Below are 23,442 nucleotides of genomic sequence, written 5' to 3'. Positions count from 1 at the left end.
TGGGTTGTAAATGAAAGAATTGAATGCTTTGTCGTAATAGCTTATTATTCTAAAATATTTACAAGTATAAGAATCACAACAAAGTAACTTATTTAAAATAAATATTAACGGTTGAGTCTAGGACGCGCGCGCCTACTGCTAACGCTCGCTTCAGTCGGCCCGCGGGGGCGGGAGGGTACTTGACATTTCATTTATTTACCCCTGATTTTCCATCCAACAAATCACAGTAATTAGTTATATTCACTTTTGAGTCATCATTATAATAAATAATGTCAGAACGTTTAAATTACACTGATGTATGTCATTCCAAATTAGATGGATCTTGATTGGAATTACTTGTGATTTGATGGAATAATATTAATATTCGTCACGCAATATTTGGTTTTCACTTTTAGATTGAATAAATTAATCTACCCTATTATTATGTGTGCTATTATGTACACAGGGACGCGGGCGGCAAACAATGCGCAAATTAAAATATTACTCCTCTGTGTATCGTGACACGACAGATGGCGAACTTCGTTGCAGACTGATATTTTCATTTGCGCCATTACAGCGGAGCTACGCTCATGTTGTGGACAGATTTACTGGCGCTTACGGCGATTCTTAGGGGGCCTAAATTTAATATTGCTCATTTGCAGACGGGGATATTCACAAACAAGCGTAGCACCGTTGTAAGATATATTAACATTTGATTTATCTATATTTTTTTTTATAAAATATCACTAATAAGGCTAGATGAAAATTTGTAAAAAGTTTACTATTAAGATATCGGCGACCCTGCACTGGAGATGTCGTTGATATTCGATCGGAAGAGGGCAGGGTCGCCGCTCGTACTGGTTCCTTGTGATCACACTGTGTGGCTTTAAATAAATATCTATTAGGTTACTTAGTGCATTTTTAAATCCTGTTATATGATAAGAAGCGATGAAATTTTGTACTTCATAACAATTAGTATAAGAGAACATTCCAAACAGCGAAGACGCTTTTACAACTCGCATGTCAACGTTATTTCAATACGATATCCTTTCGTAAGCAATGGCAAGAATAATGCCTAACACCCACACCCACATAATGCCTATGGCTCTAAGGCTTACGTTAACATGCGAATTGTTTACAATCTTGTTAAAAAGAATTTGGAGATCAAAATGCATTAATTTATTTCAATTAGTAAATTAATTTGATTAAGAAAATATTATGTATATCACACAATTAGTTATACAGTAAAATGCCTCTGATTTATACGTCTTACTTTTGGAGAATAAAAAAAACTACATAAATTAAGACGTAAAAGATTTAGTTTTGCAAAATTACATACATAAACAGAATTATGTATTTGTAAACAAAATTTAGGTAGGTATGTATTAATAATTTAGAGATGTCATTGTATTTTTTACGATTTTAAACTGATGGCGATTAGGAGTCACAGAGATAGCGTCAAGGGAAAATTGGGCCAGAGTTAGGACATCTTTTAGATAATCTAATTACCTTTTGTTCTACCTTGATATTTCTGCTTGACATTATTTTGTGACTTTTTTTTAATAAATTAGTAGTTTGACTTAGTTGAATTTTATAGCTTGACTTAGTGAAATTAAAGTACATAATTAGAAATGACGTCAGAATATTGCTCGCCACTTTATTTTCAGATATTTCTAAAAGAAAACTAAAATTAGATGTTTGAAAAGTTACATTATTTTTGTGTTTGAATTTGATGTAAGATTAATTCAAATAGGTAGTTCGTGACATCCAAAGCAGCCAATAAATTCGCAACACGTCTTTAGAATAAGGTTGTGTTATCTACCTCATTAAGCCACATTGGGTGTCACGAACTAGACGCTGACTGTACGAGCGGTGGAATCGGACGTCACGTTGACCGTTTGCGTCGCGGCCGAGCGCGTCGGGCGCTAGTTGAAGTGGAACTTGAACTGGAAGGGCGAGCCGTGCTGGAAGTGGTGGAAGGGGCTGTGAAAGAAAGAAAATACATTTATTTGGCACACTAGAACAACAAATTACAGAATATTAATACGATAAAAAAATAATTTAAAAATTATGCCAAATAGGCTTCCACTCAGCATAATGCCGCAGTGCGTAGCACCACGACGCTGGTTTTCAGTGGTCGCCTGATTGTAGTGGTGGAGAGGCGCAGGTAAACGTTAAAAAACAAGACGCAACTGAGCAACGGTGACACATACACATTTGGCATAAGTTTAAGTAAAGCAGAAACAACAAACATGACAATGATAATGAGAATAACAAGGCACAAGATCAGATACCAACAGTAGATACGTGCAAACAGTCCCCAAAATTGTTACGTGCAAAACTACATCAGTTTTTGACGCTCAAGAAGATAAGCCTTGAAACTGGTTTTAAAAGCATATCCTGTCAAAGAGTTCCGGATCGGTGGGGGTATATTGTTCCAACATTTTGTAGCCACGTAACGAAAACTGCCGCGGAATGCAGCCGTAGTGTGCCTCGGGTAAGTGAGCTTATAAGCCACTAGCTTTCCGCCCGCGGCTTCGCCCGCGTGGAATTTTGTCTGTCACAGAAAAACTTTATCGCGCGCGTCCCTGTTTCAAAAACCGGGATAAAAACTATCCTATGTTCTTTCCCGGGACTCAAAACTATCTCTATGCCAAATTTCATCAAAATCGGTTGCGAGGTTTAAGCGGGAAAGCGTAACAGACAGACAGACAGACAGAGTTACTTTCGCATTTATAATATTAGTTGGGATACGCACCTGTGGAAGGGCGCCTGCCGCGCCGCCTCCGGGTCCAGCGGGTCGCTGCCCGCGTCGAACTGCGCGCGCTTCTCCGGGTCCGTCAGCACCTGCGCACACACTACTTTACACTACTGTTCAACATTTGCCGCACTGGATGCGGTCAGGTCAAAGTGAACGCAGCCGGCTGCTCACCTTCTGTGAAGCAGTCGTTTCACAGAAGGAAGCGGCGGAGAGGGAGCGGGATATATCACCAGAGCACCCGTTGCTCGCCGCCGACGTCATGGGCACAGGAGGAGGGCTCTATGACCACCGGCCTCGCCCATCAGATACGGGGGTGTCTGATAGCGTTTAAGGAGGCTGAAGGTAATGACGCCTCCCTTGGTTTGAGGCTGCGCATTAAGCGAGCCGAATGCCGAGCAGGGAACGCAGACGAATGCTTGAGGCAAAACGCCGATAGTGATGTCCTTCGTTCCCGACTCATATGGCTTACCAAGGGCAACGTCAGGATTTTGCCAGAAGGGCGGGCCTTTCTGGCAACAAACCACTAGCGCCCGCGGCTGGTGGGTATACAAAAACACTAAACGGTTACCTCTTTGGCGGCGGCGATGTCGATGAACTTCTTCTCGGCGAGCTTCTTCTCGTCGCCGTGGTAGCTGTCGGGGTGCCACTTCTGCGCCGCGCGCCGGTACGCCTTGATGATCTCCTGCTTGCTCGCCGTCCTGCAAGCGCACACCCAGGTTACTCATATACGATCAACCTCAGATTAACGTGCCGCAGTGTGGCAATGTTTGCATGTTTATTGTAATTAAGTAAACTCACGCATAAGAATAAATCCTAGTGAGGCAATCGAAATATTAACAATGTTTGTACTGTGTTTTTCAAATGATAAATAAATTTAAAAAAAAACTAATGTCTTCGAAAACTTTTATTAGATGAACTACAACGAACGGTCCTACCAGTGACATTACAGGGGGACGCCACCGTCAATACCGGATCGCTGGTTCCGATTTTTTGCCACGTTGGAAACTTATGTAGTTGAATGATGGTGGCGCCCCCCTGTCAATTATTTGGTGGGACAGTTCAGTGTTCATCTAGAGGGGTGACTAGTTGGCGCTCACCAGTTAGCGCCACTGTCTGTCTTTGCCACTGGCAAGACTAGTGGCGCCATCTTGGGAAGAGCGGAAGCGTTAGTTCTTTCGCTTGAGCGCTCACCAGTTGGCGCCACTGTCACTATGCCACTGGCAAGACTAGTGGCGCCATCTTGGGGAGGGCGGAAACGTTAGTCCTTTCGCTTCAGCGCTCACCAGTTGGCGCCACTGTCTTTGCCACTGGCAAGACTGGTGACGCCATCTTGGGGAGAGCGGAAGCGTTAGTCCTTTCGCTTCAGCGCTCACCAGTTGGCGCCACTGTCAAGACTGGTGACGCCATCTTGGGGAGAGCGGAAGCGTTAGTCCTTTCGCTTCAGCGCTCACCAGTTGGCGCCACTGTCTTTGCCACTGGCAAGACTAGTGGCGCCATCTTGGGGAGAGCGGAAGCGTTAGTCCTTTCGCTTCAGCGCTCACCAGTTGGCGCCACTGTCACTATGCCACTGGCAAAACTAGTGACGCCATCTTGGGAAGAGCGGAAGCGTTGGTCTTTTCGCTTCAGCGCTCACCAGTTGGCGCCACTGGCAAGACTAGTGGCGCCATCTTGGGAAGAGCGGAAGCGTTAGTCTTTTCGCTTTAGCGCTCACCAGTTGGCGCCACTGTCACTATGCCACTGGCAAGACTAGTGGCGCCATCTTGGGAAGAGCGGAAGCGAGTCCTTTCGCTACAGCGCTCACCAGTTGGCGCCACTGTCACTATGCCACTGGCAAAACTAGTGACGCCATCTTGGGGAGAGCGGAAGCGTTAGTCTTTTCGCTTCAGCGCTCACCAGTTGGCGCCACTGGCAAGACTAGTTGCGCCATCTTGGGGAGAGCGGAAGCGTTAGTTTTCGCTTCAGCGCTCACCAGTTGGCGCCACTGGCAAGACTAGTTGCGCCATCTTGGGGAGAGCGGAAGCGTTAGTTTTCGCTTCAGCGCTCACCAGTTGGCGCCACCGTCAAGTCTTTGCCACTGGCAAGACTAGTGGCGCCATCTTGGGGAGAGCGGACGCGTTAGTCCTTTCGCTTCAGCGCTCATCAACTGGCGCCACTGTCTTGTCAGTGACGAAGACAGTCACCCGGGTGAATTAGATGAACTACACTAAACTGTCTATCAAGCCCATTGACAGGAGGACGCCACCATCGTTCAACTGTATAGTTTCCAACGTGGCAAAAATCGGAACCAGCGATCTTGTAATGACGGTGGCGCCCCCTGTCAATGTCACTGGTGCTGTTCGTTGTAGTTCATCTATAATAAAAGTTTTCAAAGACAGTAGTTTTTTTTTAATTTATTTAACATTTATAAAACACGAGTACATTTAATATATCGATAGCTTGTATAGATTACCTAAACTGAACTGTCCCACCAAACTCATTGATAGGGGGGCGCCACCATCGTTCAACTACATAGTTTCCAACGTGGCAAAAATCGGAACCAGCAATCCGGTATAGATGACCCACGCTGAACTGTCCCACCAAACTCAATGACAGGGGGGCGCTACCATCGTTCAACTATATGGTTTCCAACATGGCAAAAATCGGAACCAGCGATCCGGTATTGACGATGGCGCCCCACTGTCAATGTCATGGGTAGGACAGTTCAGTATTTTGGAACTATATTGACGGTGGCGAACCGCTGTCAATGTCACGGATAGGACAGTTCAGTATATTGGGTCTATAGTGGCGAAGACAGTGACAGTGGCACCAACTGGTTAGTCCTATTGCACTAGCAAGACCAGTGGCGCCACCTTGGGGAGAGCAGATGCGTTAGTCCTATCACTACAGCGCTCACCAGTTGGCACCTCTATCTACCACTAGCGAGACGCTACAGTGTCACCATCTTGGTGAGAGCAAATGCGATAGGACTAACGCATCTGCTCTCCCCAAGATGGCGCCACTGTAGAGCAAGATCCTGTCACTTGCTAGTGGCGAAGACAGTGACAGTGGCGCCAACTGGTGAGCGCTGAAGCGGTAGGAGGACTCGCATTTGCACTCACCAAAATGGCGCCACTGTCGTCGCCATTAGCAAGTGACAGTACCTTACTCCACAGTGGTGCCATCTATACTTTTATACTTTTGATAACGACACTCATAGCTTTTATCGTACAGTCAGCGTTTATTTCATATAAAAATACAATATAACGATCGACTGAACTACCCACACGTTAGGTTTCTTTTTAAGAGGATTTTTTGTAGGTAATTAAATACAAGGGGTGCTTAATAAAATCTAGATCATTGGTTCCCAAGTGGGGGGCGCAAAAACCTTTAAAGGGGGGCGCGGACCATCTGTATACTTATAGCCTGACCAGGAACATAAAAACCCTGGCATAGAGGCGCGTCAATTGCATTTGATAGTGCAACACTGAGTACAGTCGTACCTGTGTTAAATTAATAGGCTAACTTTATGTATCAGGATTCAGGATTACGGGTTAATTTGATATTTTCATAAATTAACGAAACAATATTATTATAGGTAACCTGGTTTAAATAAATTAAATGAAACCATCAATCGAGCTGGTAGGATTTATTTTATTATTCATCAATAATCAAATTCAGAACTTGAATATTCAACTGCAATGTCTGCTCATGAACGCTTCAAACTCGGTACTTCTTTCCCAATTCCATAAAATTCAACACGAAAGTGACAAAAAATTTTAAAATAGATAGTTGAAACAAACCACAGCTAATTTTCATAGTGGACTGTACTATAAGATAAACATGTCAGTTGCATGTCAGTCAATTTGACAACCTTTGTCGGAAACATTATTCAATGAAAATATTGTCCAAACCCTTAATATTTCTCTTCGACAAATACTTTAACACATGGTGAACCACTTTTCTTTCACGACTATAAAAATATTTTAGCAATTTAATTCACAAAATCAATTGCGCACATTTAAAATAAAGTTTGTTTACACTTTGACAGCAATAGACTGACATCCAAGATGACATGTCAATGAAGTTTTCAGTTACTGTTGCCATTAAAAGAAATTAGTACCATTAGTTTTCCGCAACATGGCGAGGGTTTTTATGTTCCTGGTCGGGCTATAAGTATAAAAACCTGCGACCGCTGAGAGAATGCATTCTAGACTGCTCGATACGACTAATAAATAATCTTGACTAGAGGAGGGGATGCGCGGTTTTTTTTTATTCGAAAGGGGGCGCGTCTCAAATGAGTTTGAGAACCAATGGCCTAGATAGACGGTGATGTCTGGATCACTCTGGATACTTGGCTGCCTAGTGCGCGGGAGGCCTCGGTGTCGTCGTCGTTTCAGCCAAATGACGTCCACTGCTGGACAAAAGCCTCCCCCGAGGTTTTCCATAACGAAGGGACCCGCGCTGCCCGCATCTAGGTTCTTCCCGCGACTTTTACCAGATTGTCGGTCCACTTAGTAGGAGGCCTGCTCACGTTACGTCTTCCGGTCCGTGGTCGCCATTTAAGAACTTTATTCTGCCCCAGCGGCCATCGTCTCTGCGAGCTATGACCTTGGTGTACTACTATGAAATTGAAATTATAGGATTGAAAGAACCTGGCATAACGAGGTTATTGATGAATTACCTTTTAACGTTGAGTATCTTGTAGTAGTCGCGCTGCTCGGACTGCTTCTGCAGCTTCTGAGCGCGCGAGATGCCGTCCTTGGCGCGCTGCAGGCCCTCTTCCAGTTCGAGGGCCTCTTTGTACGCGTGGATGGCTGCGAAATGTCAACCAACTTTTAGTATTCGATATAATTACAAAACAGTACAATCATAAGCAAAGCATGAAGCTGAAAATATGTAAGGGTGAGCCGAATCTTCGTTGGATCTATCTAGGTGACATCAGAGGTGGAATTGTGTAAAGCAATCGTTATCATTTGACAGTTCATAACTTAAAATTATTCTGTCAAACGTTTTGTTTAACTGACTTTATCGTACGTTATGAACTGTCAAATGATTACGATTGCTTTACACAATTCCACCTCTGGTTGTCATAATGATCATCATTTCAGTCATTGGTCGTCCATTGGTAAACAGCCTTCCCTCAATGATTTCCATAATGACCGGTTGGTAGCGGCCTGCATCCAGTGGAAGCACTTTCAGGATCAATAATCAGTTATTCCATATCTTGTATAGTTCAGAAATAATCGAGTGAGATTACTTTCCACCCTGTATAATCTAATGCAGTGTTTTTCAACCTTTTTCATAACACGACCCCCCTAGTATGAAAACTTTTCTGGCGACCCCCCGACCGTTCGCGTTTTTTTTTTCATGCATTTTATAATGTTGCAAAGATGTTTGTAGGGACCGAATACTTCAATCCATACAACATTTGCATAATTAGATTTCGGTTTAATCTGTCTTTATAAGAAGGAGGTAGTTTTTACGACCTCTCGCGACCCCCCTATAGAGGCTTCGCGACCCCCCAGGGGGTCGCGACCCACAGGTTGAAAAACACTGATCTAATATACTGTGGACTGTAAATTTCCGCTACGAATAAGTTCGTGAAGTAGGTCGTCACTCACCGTCGTCGAACATGTCGAGGCCGAGCAGTGCGTCGGCGCGGTCGCACAGCACGCGCGCGTCGCGCTGCAGCGCCAGCGCCGCAGAGCACTCCGACAGCGCCTCCGTGTATAACTCCTCCTGGACACACGACGATATTCCTTCAGCACGAGCGACGAACGACGCGCTTGACGCATGGGAATGGGCCACTAACCTCTATACACACTGCACAGGCTGTTTCATACAAATGACAGCTAATTTTGTGTGCCAATTTGGAGCGCCACTACGAGTGTCCCGAGAACTAATTATATGGAGTAACCATAGGAGTAAGCGAGAAAGGAAATCACTAATTTTAGTTCCATTGACACTCGTATCTGCCTACAGTATGGCCTATGAGCACAAAAATATTATGACAGCAGCCAGTCCAGTGTGTATAGAGGTCAATGGTATGGGCGTACCCGGTGTGGTACGTGTGTACGCGCCACCCTCTTACGTATTATGCGCCTTTAAATCTGATGTTACTGTGTAAATTGATACACAAATTATACTCGCATCGCACTGAGAACCGTCTTTTATTTCCGACTCCCGGTCCCCACATTACACCAGCTTTGATTTTTGACTTTTTACCAGGCAGGCAGGTCAAGTTTCCTCGTTGTGAATGAAAAAATTTTAGACAAGATACATAAAAACGAAATACGAGTATAAAATAAGTATGTACCTAGGTTCATTTGTAATTTCCAGGACAACTGCCCTCCCTTGCTAGTCAGTACCATCATCCTCGTCAGGTAATTTAGTCTCAACTAAAGGGAAGACAGACAACCCTCTCAAATTTAACAGAAACAAATGGAAAATTTGGCCTACACCTTCTATCTTGAGTTACAAAAGGTTCGCACACAAACATTACACCGAAAAACAGATAAATTAAAAATTACATAATGTAACCCATATTTATCAAAAACTCAATAGGGTACTCAATAACCTTATTTTATACCTTTTACGTCGGATATAATAAATTAAAATAATCAAATATCTTTATCGTATCTTTAAGTGCTGATTAGATATGATAATAGATTATTCGAAATAATATCCGAGAAATTACTAGAGTGCAACATTTCAGAAAATGATAGAACCAAGAAGAGAATTACTAAAGAAAGAATTTAAAATCAATACAATGATTAATTATATGGAAAATTACTTAATTACTGTCATCATTATTATCAAGTGAAGTGGCAAAAATCGGAACTAATAACCCAGCATTGATAGTAGCGCCCTCCTGTAAATGTCATAATGTTAATGTTGTCCAACGCGGCAAAAATCGGAACTAATGCGCCTTCCTGACAATGTCATAGCTGGGATTGTTCAGTGTTGGACAACTTTGTGTTTTGAGACATCTTGCTGGGATTGGGAGGAATAATAATAAATAATAATAATAATAAATATCCTTGGACATTTACACTGCGCTTCTAGTCCCAAACTAAGCAAAGCTTGTACTATGGGTACTAGATAACGGATATAAACATACTTAAATACTTTTTTTTTTGTAAATACATACTTATTATACATAAAAAACAACCAGTCCAATGTAAACAAATATGTTCATGCACACAAATGTTTGTACTGTGCGGGAATCGAACCCGCTATCTCCGAATCTTAGGCATCTATCGCTCACCTTGACGGAGCAGCTGCACAGCCACTTCCTGGCCTCGAACACGACGAGCGTGACGTCATCCTCGGCCTTCAGCACTTTGTTAGCGCTGGCGATACAGCCGGCGAAGTCGCGCGCCTCGCTGAGTTGCTCGCAGTCCAGCAGGTACTTGTCCACTTTCTTGATCTTCTTGTAGAACGGGAAGCACTTCTTGTGCTCCGGGTCTAGTTTTAGACACTCGCGGATTTCCTAAGGGATTGTGAGTTACAGGTTAGGGTAAAATAAAAAAATGAATTGGACACAAAATCAGGGTGTCAGTGAAGGTTATCGTTTTTATTGGCACCACTGGTGGCGCCATCTTCTAGTTCTAGTTCTAGCGTCTCAGCGGTCACTAGTTGGCGCCACTGTCTTCGCCACAAGCAAGTGACAGTAACCTTACTCTACAGTGGCGCCAACTGATGATCGCTAAAATGATAGTAAGCTTTGAATAACCTAAGGAACAAATGCGACGTTGTGGTCTAGTAGAAATAATACAAGCTTTTAACATCCAAGGAACACGGGTGCGAACCCCGCGTGCCGTTAGTGGTGAACCCACTTCAAAAACACACATAACAACTGCAATCCAAATACACAGCATATTTAGCTTATCAAGAGGGGTTAATAATGGGACTATTCTTAGAAAAAACTGAGTATAACAATATATTTTTCAATGCTTAAGTGTTTACGTGATAAATAATGACGTGTGGGTTCGTACATACCTTGAGCGCGTCGCTGACGTGGCCGAGGCGGTAGAGCAGCGTGGCGAGGCGGTGGTAGCCGTCCGTGGAGTCCTGCTGCAGCCGGTTCACCGAGCGGATGTCTGACACCGCCGAGAACAGGTCGTTCTGAAAACACATACATTTAGCATCAGTAGAATTAACACAATCTTCGACTATGGACTAGAAAACGTAATACCTTCCACACAGTTTTTAATTGTGGCGACCCCGACGTGATCATAATTTGTTGGGAAGAAAAACTCTGGACACTGTATTGTTGGTATTTGTATTTTCACACGCAGTAATAGCAGAGTGAGGACCGATCGATAAAAAGCAGCACGTACAGATGTAGCGCCAACTATAGTTTATTGTATGAATTAGTTTGTCCCGACTCCCGCTTTACAAATAGTTGCTTATAAGTAAATAGAGGGCACTAAATATTAGTTTACAACACTTTATTAAGAAGTGTATTAGTAAAGCTTGGTCCGTGAGCACATAGAATTTTGTCCAATGACCCCAAGCTACCCATCCTTATCGCTCGCGCGTAACTATATTGCTATCGCGACTGTGCAACAGGCGCCCGCAGTGAGTGTGCGAGCGTGACAGCAACATAATTACGCGCGAGCGATAAGGATGGGTAGCTTGGGGTCATTGGACAAAATTCTACGTGCTCACGGACCTGGCTTTAGCGCTTTACAAAGAGTTGCTCATAAGTAAATAGAGGGCACTAAATATTGGTTTACAACATGTTATTATGCTCATAAGTAGGTAGAAAGGGTCAAAATATTGGCTAAAACTGAATAAATATTTTTCATTTTCATATCATTATTACTCAAACTAAACATGCATTGTTTGCTGTTCCTCCGTGTCGCACGGTTTCAAGATCGAAATCAATTATACCACGTACATTAAGTGCTCTCAAACGTTTCCTGGACCAAAACCCAAAATGTGACGTATTTGCAGAGGGATGGAGTACGTTACTAGCAGAATGTTTGGGTTACTGTGAAAATAATCGCATCTGATTTATGTACTTTTCCTAAATTAAGTTAAATTGTTTATAAGTACTTAAATGTTATTCTGAACTTTGTTACGTCTTGTTTGAATAGTGTAATTAGTACTACCGTTCTATTCATGAATAAATAAATAAATGCTGTATCATTCAGATTCGGTACATTCTGTTACCGATCAGCAATACAAAGACTTCTCACCAGCGCAATGTAGCATTCCGCCCTGAGCTGGCGCAGCTGGGCCGACCAGGGCGACAGCTCCAGAAGCCTGGTGGCGAGGTCGGCGGCGGCGCGGAAGTCCCCGCCGCGGTAGTAGGCCTCCGCCAGGCGCAGCTCCTCCGCAAACTCGTCCACGCGGTGGTAATTGTTCACCGCCTCCTCGTTGTACGGGTCCGCGTACGTCTGGAAAAGTCGACGTCACATTGTAAGCTATTTCACAATCCACCATAGCATGTTAGATTGCTTGCAATGCAATTGCAATTAGCTTAAGACTGTCATTCAGTTTTTTGTAAATCTGTCTTGCTTAATAAAGATTTTTTTTATTTTTTTTATTATATATTAAGTTGGCGCCACTGTCTTCGCTACTAGCAAGTGACAGGACCTTACTCTACAGTGGCGCTAACTGGTGAGCGCTAAAACGATAGCCCTCATTAGTTGGGGACCTTCTGAGCTCAATCCTTCATATTCATTAGGGAACAAAGTAATCACAAACTCTATTTGCAGATTTCATTGCAGACAATCTGAGCTCAATCTCTCAATAAGAAGGGAATAAAGAAAGATGTGATGAGAGCGAGAATGGCCCAACTCAGTGAGGCAATCGACCTTACTTTCAAACCTGTTTAAGTATATTGTAACATAATTTTGCTTGACTTTCACACTTTAATCCACATTACTAATTAGTCTTAAAAACTTGGCAGTATAGGGTGGTAAGAAAACCGAATAAACATACAAGGCATATTCCATACCTAAAGATAACTTTAATAGTCTCTCTAGCTCAAAATGCCTGAAAATAAATCAATGGCTTGCAATTAATCACTAAAGTACTATTATTGTCACTCTATTCACAGTTTACTCAGTTATTTAAACAGAAAGGCATTTATAACGAACTATTCATATTCAGCAGTCTTTATCTCACCATGACATCATAGCATTACAATGACTATGTTCTACATACAGGTAAACATGTCTCCATGGCTGACTATCTTCAAAATATCAAAAATAATGTAAAAAAATAAAGTATTTCAGTTTGAATATTGATAATCAGTCAGGTCAGGTAGCAGGGAAGCGCTGGACGCAGACCGCTGCCAATCGATCAACATGGAAAGCATTGGGGGAGGCCTATGTTCAGCAGTGGACGTCCTATGGCTGAAATGATGATGATGATGATGATGATGATTGATAATCAGTCAGTATGATTCTACGCCATTATGGATCATATTCCATGTAAGCAAACGGAAGTTAAATGTTTTATGTAACATGCAACATTAGTAACACTGAATTGATAAGCTCACATTTTATTGTTTGTTATCTACTAAACAATAAAAAACAATCTTGACATGAATGAATGTTATGTAAATGCCAGCCATCAACTATAGTCCAGTCAATAAAGCATTATAGATGGAAAACTGTAGAACACAATTTCTGACTTCAGGACTTTATTTAGACTAGTTAGGAGGTGAACATAGCAAAAGTCCCCGCCCTTAGCCCTTGAGCCGGCGGGGTGAGGGGGGTTTAAAGGTGCCACTTTTCGGTTTTTCGCTTAATCCTCGAAAACTATGCGTGCTAGTGACATGACTACTATGAACCAAAAAATGTATATTCAATTTGCTACAGGTGAGATAGTCAAGTTTTTCTATAAATTGTATAGTTTTCGCGGCATCTGCTCTAGAAGGTCTGTAATATTGGAAATTTTATTTTTGTCTTACATGTTCCCATCAGGAGAAAATCGACTAAATCAACATTGAGCAATCATTCTAGACATGCGGGAGCATGTTAAGCCTAGTTCCAGGGAGGGGACTGCACCGTGCGTCTATTTAGATGAACCACTTTGAGCCACTTTTGACTCCTCATCACTCAAAAACTACTGTGCATTAACACTTCAAATTTGGCTCATGTGTTGAGACTTGCAAGATATACATCAGCTTCAAATTTCATAAATATGCCTCAAACGGTTCTTTAAGTATTGACGTCCAAAAATCTACATGTCTGACCTATAGACCAAATTCTAACCACTTCCAGATGACCTCGAAGGTTCAAATTTGGCATCCAGAAAGGTAGTTATGTAAATACAAAGGAACAAATAAAAAACCAGTAAATTTTAACATTTCACAGGTCATAGATAGATTTTAGTGTTCGAAATGTCGATTTTTGAACGTCAATACCTAAATAACCGTTTGAGGTATATTTATGAAATTTGAAGCTGATGTATATTTTGCAAGTCTCAATACATGAGCCAAATTTGAAGTGTTAATGCACAGTAGTTTTTGAATGATGAAGAGTCGAAAGTGGCTTCAATTGGTTCGTCTAAATATACGCACGGTGCAGTCCCCTCCCTGGAACTAGGCTTAACATACTCCCGCATGTCTATAGTGTTTGCTCAATGTTGATTTAGTCGATTTTCTCCTGATAGGAACATGTAAGATAAAAATAAAATTTCCAATTTTACAGACCTTCTAGAGCAGATGCCGCAAAAACTATACAAGATATAGAAAAACTTGACGGTCTCGCCTGTAGCAAATTGAATAAGCTTTTTTTGGTTCATAGTAGTCATGTCACTAGGACGCAAAGTTTCCGTGGATTAAGCATAAAACCGAAAAGTGGTACCTTTAAACCCCCCTCTCCCCGCTGGCTCAAGGGCACAGTCTTTTATTTTCCCTTAGAAGCGGACATCCCTGTTTTATTAATTCAATCGTTAGATATTACTATTATGTATAAAATTGATGAAGGAACTAGTAGTTGTATTTGCTTAGTTTCGAAGAAATATTCGATATTGTGATTTTATAAAAAAAACAGTTTTAGAAGCATATTTTCTAAAAAAATTACATTAAGGCAGAATTTTGTAAATAAATTTACCTATCACTATAACGTCTACCTTTATGCAGAAATAAATGCTTATTGCTGCAGTAATTTAGGAATTATTTAATAATTTATGATTTTCCGAAAACATTTTTTTCTCCATTACACTAGAAAATTGGCAGCTATATTTACTTTATATTGATGCATGATATAATTATCTATAATACCTGAAAATATTACTTGCCTTGCCTAGGAAGGTAAATCCTCCTCTAGTTGATTGATACATGTTACAATGGAAAGCGAATCAATTAGTTTGTTAATATCATATAAAATAGTCTTTAAGCCTCGAATATTGATTTGTCCATAGTAGTATGAAAACATGTCATAAGAGTAACTTAAATGCTTATTCGAATCCAATATATAGCAAAATTCAAAATTTAAATTGTCAAGATATAGCAATTCATTGAATAATTCAATTCTCTTATTGTATATGTTAGACTGGTTACATAATCTAAATGTTGGTAGACAAAGTATAATATTTGTGTGCTGTACATTCAATAATACTTTTCTTAAATGCTCAACGATTTTTTTATAGTTATTTGACATAGTGAAATCTGTTTCTCCTAGAAATAGTACACAATAATCTTGCATAGTATAATTCTCAAGTTTTTTGTGAATTCCATTTAATAACTGATTAATGCCACCTCCAGGCATAAGGTAATGGCATAAATTATAATTCGCAAAGCTTCTTGTTATAGTCTTCGTCAATCTCCTACTTTCAATGTCGCTAATCAGGCACAATTTTGGCCATTTTCTTTCTTTTGATGATGTGCTTCTGTACATTTCCGGGCCGAGACTTTGTGGGTGTGCTGGGGTAACCATAATGCTTTCGCTAGTAACTAATTCTTGCATCTTTGATAAATCAATTATTTCAGTCTTTATCTCTTGTATTTTTTTCTCTAATTTGCTAGTTAGTGTCTCTAAAATTTCAAGCCTTTTCTGAGTTTGCTTTTCATCTATATTTTGCTGTAATATCTGCATACTAGACTGAGTATCAATTCTCTGTTTTGTTAATAAACTCATTTCAACCTCTATAGTATTCTTCAATTCGACTATTATTTGCGTTTTCATGACGCCTAATTTTTTGTCAATAATTTCCTCCCATTTATCTAAAGTACTTTTCGTTATGCATTCTTCGGGGCTTTTTTCAAAAGTAGAGCTTTCGTTAGACATTAAGGTATCGCCGATAACACTAGTGTCATCATCGTCTTGGCACATGCTAATGCTGTCATCATTTAGTATAAGTGTCTTTTTTCTTCTTATGGTAATGTTATTTGTGCTAGGGCTTATTTTCTGGGGTTCTTTTGGCAGTGTATCTGGATCGATTCTGCTACTAGACTGAAGCCTCAAGTTATTTACAGGGGTGTTTAGGTTACCGTTTTTAGGTATTTTGCTACGACAGGTTTGGCATATCCAATTTTTCTTGCGATCAGGGGACATTGTGTTATAGAATCGTTGTATGGATACATTTGCGCACTCCAAATCGTATACATCTGTGCATTTCGAGCAAGTTAGGAATAGTCTATCAGAAATTGTTCTAAAACAACCGGCGCACTTGGTTTCCATAGTTGATGCCATTTCTTATTGTTGATTTTTGTTTTATAGGTAATTTAATAACCACAAAAATTTTTTCGATGTTTGGATCCGAACCACGATCTCCGGATTAATCAATTTTATACATAACACTGGTCAACAGTGGTTTTGGTGCCAAGGAACTGTATATATTTTTTGATTAAGGACCTTATACTGGTTGCTTTAGTAGCAAATTTGTTGATTTCCTACGTGTAGTTTTCTAGATTTTGACGTGTATAGAAAAATACAAAATTTCACCAAAATCAGCGTTTATAATATTTTGAAGTGCTTAAAACCTTTCTTTTCCACGACTTTTGTGAATGAGGTGTAATGTAACTATCACGTTACATCCTCCAGCAGTAATCAGCCATCATATAGCTATCCCATCTCCCTTGGTACCTCTCTTCCAATGGTTTTTAGGTCTTGATAGCATCGCTCTCCCTGTTCTTAGCTATAGCATGCTATAGTGACCCAAGATTCTCTGGGAATGGATCAAGATGACTGTGGAGGTAGTGCCCTTTGATGAAAATTATTACATCCTGAGTTTTTAGGGCATGTCTCACAATTTCATAGTAGTTACTAGTCCTGTGATTTCCGAAAAAATTTTTAGTAACTTCAACGAACGAAGTCCAAGTAAATCGTTCCAAACGTCCATCAAACTTAAGAAATCAGTATCTTTTATTAATATTCTTATTTGTGGGCCCTCAAAAATTTACTGCTTTAACCTTTTTTTATGCTCAAACCAGAATTTTTTTTGTTTTTCCCTCACTTTTTCCACTCTGAACTTCATGTTATGGCTTCTTTGACCATTGAAACATTGCCTCAGTGTTCACAGCAGATTATACAAACAATTTCGGGTATCCACGGCTTGAAAACGACCACAATTTCCGACTTTAAGTAAGAAAAATAAGCACTTTTTATTAAAATTTTGTCTAAATTTTTGAAATTCTTAACTGTGTACACATCACAAATGTAAAAAATTACATTTGGATCGTTGAGGCAACTTCTTGGCAATGCAGACATGATATTAAAATAAATTTCGTTATAAAAATATACCGATAACATTACAAACTGTGCAACCAAAGTACCGATTAAAGCTAAAATTTAAAACTGAGGTTAGATCAAAAACTACACGTAGGAAAAAAAAAAGAAAAATATTTTTATTATTACTAATACACACCTAATAATAAACTATCAACAGAAAATCGGCACCATTTTAATTTTGATTTTTTGTTGACCAGTGTAATAGTAATATCTAACGATTGAATTAATAAAACAGGGATGTCCGCTTCTAAGCCAAAATAAAACACTGTGAAGGGCTATGGGCGGGGACTTTTGCTATGCTCACCACCTAACTAGGCTAAATAAAGTCCCGAGGTCAGAAATTATGTTCCACGGATTTCTCTCTACACCGTCGTTAAGGCATTCATTGACTGGACTATAAATTTTCAAGTATTTTCAGACATGGAATTATAAAAAAATACTGTCACTTATTTTAATTTTGTTCAAATAAAGTTGTACGAAATAATTAAATTCTACAAAGTTATTGAAATACTATTAGTCAAGTATTAACATCCACAGAGCGAAGTAAATGCAATTGCAACACACAGCAATAACATAAACATAGATTAGTCACACACTTTATTCCATGTATGGCATGATTGCCGTTTGATGTATTCAACCAATGTTGCAATGGTGCATGAAATTATTACAAAGAACATTCTGTGGAACATAATTATTGAATTCTGATAAGGATGCTCGACATTGTAATATCTTTAACACTGTAAAGTTAAACTTATTCTCTGACAGTCTGACTTGTTTGGCATGACTAAATCAATTATTTACTAATTAACTGATATGTTAGAGCTTTCTTAACTCAGTTGTTAGTTCCAAGATATGCACAATCAAAAATAGTTTGAGATAAACAATGGAATACTTACAACATGTAGAAAGTCCTCCTTGGCTTCCCTGTACTGTGCTAGCTTGAGGTAGACGTTGGCGCGCTGGTGCCGCGCCGACGTGAAGTCTGGCTTCAGCTCCAACACCTGACGTCACAAAATCATTTTAGTTACACTAAGGTGTGACTTACTGGAGCAATAACTAAATAATTATTAATCTACCCACAAAATATTTTGCAAAATTATGTGGGTGGATAGATGATCTGCAAAATGACACTTTCAATTAATAAAAGAAATACCTGCAGTAAAGTTTTAAGATAGTAAAAAATTATACGAGTAACATAATTTATGAGTAGGTATTGATGAAAATTAACAATGTTTAATTATTATTGAAGATGATTAAGTTTTTTACTATAGCTTACCTTTGTAAAGTCTTGCAAGGCAAATTTAGCTTTGCCCAGTGCGTAGTACACGGTACCACGCTTGAAGTATGTGAGGTAGTTGTGGGGGTCGCCCTCTGGAGGACAAACATATTGCATCAGATAAACTCACTATATTTGGGTTGGTAGGTAGTTATGTACTTTAATAACACTTTATCAGTATAACTTACTTATCTCTGAGTAGGTACACGGAGATACAATGAAAAACTTTTAGTGGCACTTGGTGATAGTTTATGACAATAATAGGTTTGGTGGTAATGAATTAATTGAGAAGTAAACTTTTTAGGTACACTAATTTGTTTTAATTAATATGATTTAATAAAAATATTTAAATGTAAATGACAAAGGGTTAATAATTTATGATTTGTACTTCAACAAAACTATGTTTGTTATTCATAAGACCTTCGAAACTTTAAAAATTGCACAATAAGAATAGTAAACAATGTAACCTATTCTCTGATCTAAAATTCTGTTTAACCTGTAAACTAGTGACCAGAACCGACTCGACCTTGACACTGGTCCAGGTTAGTTCATGCTCTATTTGTAGCAGGGTGAAGGTTGCCGAACTCACCGACGGCTGCGTGATAGTGCGTGAGCGCGTCAGAGAGCTGTCCCCGCGCCAGGAAGTCTCGCCCGAGTTCCAGGTGTTTGTTCACCTCCGCCGGCGTCGCGCACTCTGAAACTGTATCACACCAGGTCACAACATTACCATCCACACAGAAAACACCAAGAAATCCACAACAAATTAGGTTAAACCCGTCAAAGAGTACCCACATTCTAACACTATTTCTAGTACTAATAAAACAAGGCATGGTGTGATTTTGTTCCAGTTGATATTCACTAAGTAGTCCATTATTTTATTACAATTATTTTACAACAGTCCTTAGCACAAATTGGCAGCAATTGTATTTCAATACAAACTAATTATTTGACAGTGCGACAACCCATTTTTCCTTCGTCTCTTTTCGTGGTTTTCTCTGATTGGTCCAAATCAGACAACATTACTTTTTTAAGTTTTACATCTGACCAAAATATCAAAAAATTAATAAATTATATTAATTTCAAGAATTATTTATAAAATTAAAGTTTATTGACTGTATTGATAATTTAAAAAGAATAAAATAAATCTGACTACCCTCCATATCATTTACATTTTTTTACCATGAGCTCATAATCTTAAATTCGATATTTCTGAACGAATCGAATAATGAATGACATTGACAGTTGGAACAAATGTTACCATTTTTGTTACAGACATTAAGTAGTAGTAGATTTAAATAAACTGCGCAAGTACCAATTCTGAGCCCCGATTTAAGAAAGAAAGAAAGAAAGAAAAATTGTTTATTTGGTTCAAACATAGTAATTTTACACAATTTGGATAGTAATTATAAGTAAATTGTTGAACCAAAATGGTTTTTGGATTGCGCTAATTTTTAATGTCTCCAATTCATATTTGGCGCTTCTTCACCAGTTGCGCTCCGTTTTTCATTCCAGCTGAGGTACAATTTCAGTATCGCGGAATAGTTCACAATTCACGCGCAAACAAAGAGACCGCGACACCACAATACGAATTTGTGATATTCGTTCGTCGTCTAGTCAAATTGTAGTTTAAAATTTGCGAGGGCCCCGATTGCGCTTAAAATATTCAACTGCTATGCAACTGGATGACGAACGAACATCAGCTGTATTGACAAATCCGTATCGCGGTGTCGTTTTGACAGCTAGATGAAACGAACTTGTGACGTAAACGGAGCACAACTGCGCCTTTGAGTACTAAAGGCTGACAAAATGCTACTTTTTCTCACACGCAAGTCAAACGTATCACGAATAATTAGCTGTGTTTTAGTAATTTTAGTTTAAAAAATAGAGTTTGGAAGTGGATGAATCCGTTGTTTCGTCTTTGTTTGCGCTTGAACTTTTTACTTTACCGCGATACCCAACAGCACATCAGCTAAATGAAAATGGAGCGTGACTGGAGTGTAGACTGGAGGATGACACGCAAGTGAATTGAAGACATTAAAAATTAGCGCAATCGGGGTCCAGAAAGTATAACAACTTGATTATAATGCTTTTTAATTTGAATGAGACAGCCTGTCCAGTATGTATAGAGGTCAGTGTGCGATTTATGATGAAGTATTGTTTTTTGGTAGCACGGTAGTTTTTTGTTGTTGGTAGAAATTTTAAAACAGTTGCTGGCAACATTAAAATCCGTTCTTTCATTTTCTCGTAGGAAATAAAATTCGGTTAGTTCAATGATATTTTTGTAAATTCTTGATAAAAATCAATAAATAGGTACTAAATTGTGTTGTGTAAACTCTCCTAAATCTACCTGTGCAAACTGAAAATCTGGATTGACGATTGCCATCGGGATATTTTGAGATTACTTCATTGGTTGGATGTCAACATAACCTCTCGGTGTTGCAGTTGGTAACTTTTGTCTGGTGTTTTAGGGATGGCAGACGCGCCAGCAACTAGTGCGCCTAAGGCCAAGGCGCCCAAAACTAAGGCCCCTAAAGAAAAGGCCGTAAAGGCTGCCCCAGCGGCACCCGCAGAGCCCCCGAAGGCTGTGCGCAAAGTTTCATCCAAACCTCGCCACGGCAGGCTCTACGCCAAGGCCGTGTTCACAGGCTACAAGCGCGGTCTGCGCAACCAGCACGAAAACACAGCTCTTCTCAAGGTACTGCATCATAACCTTCAATAATGGAACAAACATTGTCGTCCTCTGGCTTCAGCATGACACCTAACCTGAAAAGTGAGCAAGTAAATAGAAGTTTATATTCTGAAGTGATTCTCTATCCAAAACAGATACTATTATTTTAGATGGTACATTACCTTTGTTGTGAACTGTTTGTTAAACATTTTAGTTGTTACCAAGTGAAGAGTATAAATTAAACAAGTTATTACTAATTATAAAGAGCACATAAACAGTTTTAATTGAAACTGCACTTGATTGTTACCTATAGTGTCAAAACAAAACAATAGTGATCTGAAAATTTAAAAGTATTTATAAAATCAATTAGGGTTTGGTAATGCTAGAAGTAAGCAGATGGCCTATGTCAAATACAATTCCTAAACTGTTATTGAATTCAATTGATTCATCATACATTCACAGTATCATCACTAAACTGTTATAAACCTTGGTAATTCATTAGAATTTCTAAATGATGCTTAGACATTTGAAACCTGAACTCAGTGTTGACAAACTGTTACTGATCATCCAGTAATATTAGATTTAACAAGATCACCCGAGTCTCTTATTAATTCTACCGTGTTAACTTCCAGGTTGAGGGAGCCCGCGACCGTGACGATGCCAACTTCTACGCCGGCAAGCGTTGTGTGTACGTGTACCGTGCCAAGAAGAGGACACCCATCGCTGGTGGCCCCCGCGGCAAGAAGACCAAGCTGCGCGCCATCTGGGGCAAGGTGACCCGCCCCCACGGCAACTCCGGCAGTGTGCGTGCCCGCTTCAAGTCCAACCTGCCCGCTCACGCTATGGGACATAGGATACGAGTGGTCAGTATTATTTGTTTGTGCTAGGATTTTCTTTTTTGGTGAAATCACAATGGCACACTTCTGGAAAAAAGCTATAAAGCTGTTTTATAAATTCCAAATTGTGATAGCTCATTGCCATCACTCATGACAGACAGTGTACACCAGTTCATAAAAATAACCATGTATCCTGCTTTTCTTTAACAATAACATTTTGTTTTATTTAACCTTGATGCTACATGTGTGATTCGTTGATTTTAAAATGATGCTTAGACATTTGAAACCTGAATTTAATGTGGACAACATTATACTGATTAATCCTGACTTGTCAATTGGGATTTTATGTTTATTTTTCCATACTAATCCTGTTATTTTGTTTGTTGCAGATGCTGTATCCTTCCAGGATCTAAGAACCTGTTATTTTTAAGCATAAAATAATAAAAATCTCCAAAAAAATCTTTTGAACTTTCTATTTAAATCCTTGCCTGAGTTATGAATGATATTAGGTAGTCAAAACTAGTAAACAAAAAGCTAAATAAGTGTGGAACCTAAGGGGGATGGATGATAGGATTGGGTTAAGAAAGAAGTTAACTTTTGTTGCCACCAGCACAAAAGATTAGACAAAGCTAAACTACCGTATTGTTTCTTTTCGTACTGATGGTGGTAGGGCAAGCTACATTTGGGACGTGTTTAAGTGCCTTAGAGGGCTTACTAATAGATACTGTAGATACTTTGATTTTGTATAGAGGTACACCTAAACCTTTATGGAAATGGATTTGGTCAATCACAAACAGAAGTTACATCTGAGCTACCTAATTATGTTTAGGCTGGCAAGAAATAGGCAATTATCTACATATTTTGTACTGTATATTTAAAAAATTTTGCTTGGGTTATGATATAGGGAGGTAACAAAAAATTAATTTTCTCTTGATTTTAAAACGCCTGAATTTTTTTCTTTCGACTATAACACGAGACGCTAATTGCTATAAACTGTTTCACAGGCGTTTCACACATTTTTGAATAACTACAAACTTCCATAATGTTGTAAATGTCTAAAGTGGAAAACTTTAACATACCCACATAATATTATTTAAGTGATTTTAAAAGAATTGAAATCTTATCCTTTTGATACCTCTAGTAGCTAGTTTGCTAGGCATAAAGCTGGGTCAAATAAATTAGTGCCTGGGCGGAAGCATAAAATTGATTGATTGAAAGATCACCCATAGTAGGTTAGTACCTACGTT

General features: G+C 39.5%; 2 protein-coding genes across 3 annotated transcripts; one reads left to right on the top strand and one right to left on the bottom strand.

Annotated features, from left to right (window-relative positions):
- Positions 1 to 24: 24 nt before the first annotated feature.
- On the bottom strand, positions 25 to 19,699 carry LOC135085619 (dnaJ homolog subfamily C member 3). The gene is made up of 12 exons (XM_063980398.1): positions 19,484 to 19,699; positions 19,281 to 19,391; positions 18,692 to 18,786; positions 18,312 to 18,416; positions 11,926 to 12,126; positions 10,721 to 10,846; positions 9,987 to 10,211; positions 8,341 to 8,458; positions 7,401 to 7,533; positions 3,309 to 3,438; positions 2,738 to 2,826; positions 25 to 1,962 (listed from the first exon to the last, which is right to left on the bottom strand). The coding sequence occupies exons 1-12, from the start codon at positions 19,560 to 19,562 to the stop codon at positions 1,905 to 1,907; spliced, it is 1,470 nt and encodes a 489-aa protein (XP_063836468.1). The 5' UTR covers positions 19,563 to 19,699; the 3' UTR covers positions 25 to 1,904.
- A 1,155-nt stretch (positions 19,700 to 20,854) lies between these two features.
- LOC135087178 (large ribosomal subunit protein eL33) lies at positions 20,855 to 22,656 on the top strand. 2 transcript variants are annotated; one of them, XM_063982024.1, is made up of 4 exons: positions 20,855 to 20,952; positions 21,160 to 21,386; positions 21,992 to 22,222; positions 22,585 to 22,656. In XM_063982024.1, the coding sequence occupies exons 2-4, from the start codon at positions 21,162 to 21,164 to the stop codon at positions 22,606 to 22,608; spliced, it is 480 nt and encodes a 159-aa protein (XP_063838094.1). In that variant the 5' UTR covers positions 20,855 to 20,952; positions 21,160 to 21,161; the 3' UTR covers positions 22,609 to 22,656. The 2 variants fall into 2 exon arrangements, with proteins under 2 accessions (XP_063838094.1, XP_063838102.1); XM_063982032.1 differs by having other exon boundaries at positions 20,937 to 21,001.
- Positions 22,657 to 23,442: the final 786 nt, after the last annotated feature.

Source organism: Ostrinia nubilalis, chromosome 2 (genome assembly GCF_963855985.1).
Source record: "Ostrinia nubilalis chromosome 2, ilOstNubi1.1, whole genome shotgun sequence".
In the NCBI taxonomy this organism is placed as follows: domain Eukaryota; kingdom Metazoa; phylum Arthropoda; class Insecta; order Lepidoptera; family Crambidae; genus Ostrinia; species Ostrinia nubilalis.
The sequence above is the reverse complement of the archived record's forward strand: the minus strand, read 5'-3'. Positions and strand labels throughout refer to the sequence as shown.

Excerpts from the sequence above, each read along its gene's own strand:
- LOC135085619 (XM_063980398.1), bottom strand. The coding sequence starts at position 19,562 with ATGGACTACTTAGTGAATATCAACTGGAACAAAATCACACCATGCCTT. Across the intron at positions 10,847-11,925 it reads CGGAATGCTACATTGCGCTG|AACGACCTGTTCTCGGCGGT; the intron begins GTGAGAAGTCTT and ends ATGTGTTTTCAG. Across the intron at positions 3,439-7,400 it reads AAGATACTCAACGTTAAAAG|GACGGCGAGCAAGCAGGAGA; the intron begins GTAATTCATCAA and ends GTGCGCTTGCAG.
- LOC135087178 (XM_063982024.1), top strand. The coding sequence starts at position 21,162 with ATGGCAGACGCGCCAGCAACTAGTGCGCCTAAGGCCAAGGCGCCCAAA. Across the intron at positions 21,387-21,991 it reads AAAACACAGCTCTTCTCAAG|GTTGAGGGAGCCCGCGACCG; the intron begins GTACTGCATCAT and ends GTTAACTTCCAG. Across the intron at positions 22,223-22,584 it reads TGGGACATAGGATACGAGTG|ATGCTGTATCCTTCCAGGAT; the intron begins GTCAGTATTATT and ends TGTTTGTTGCAG.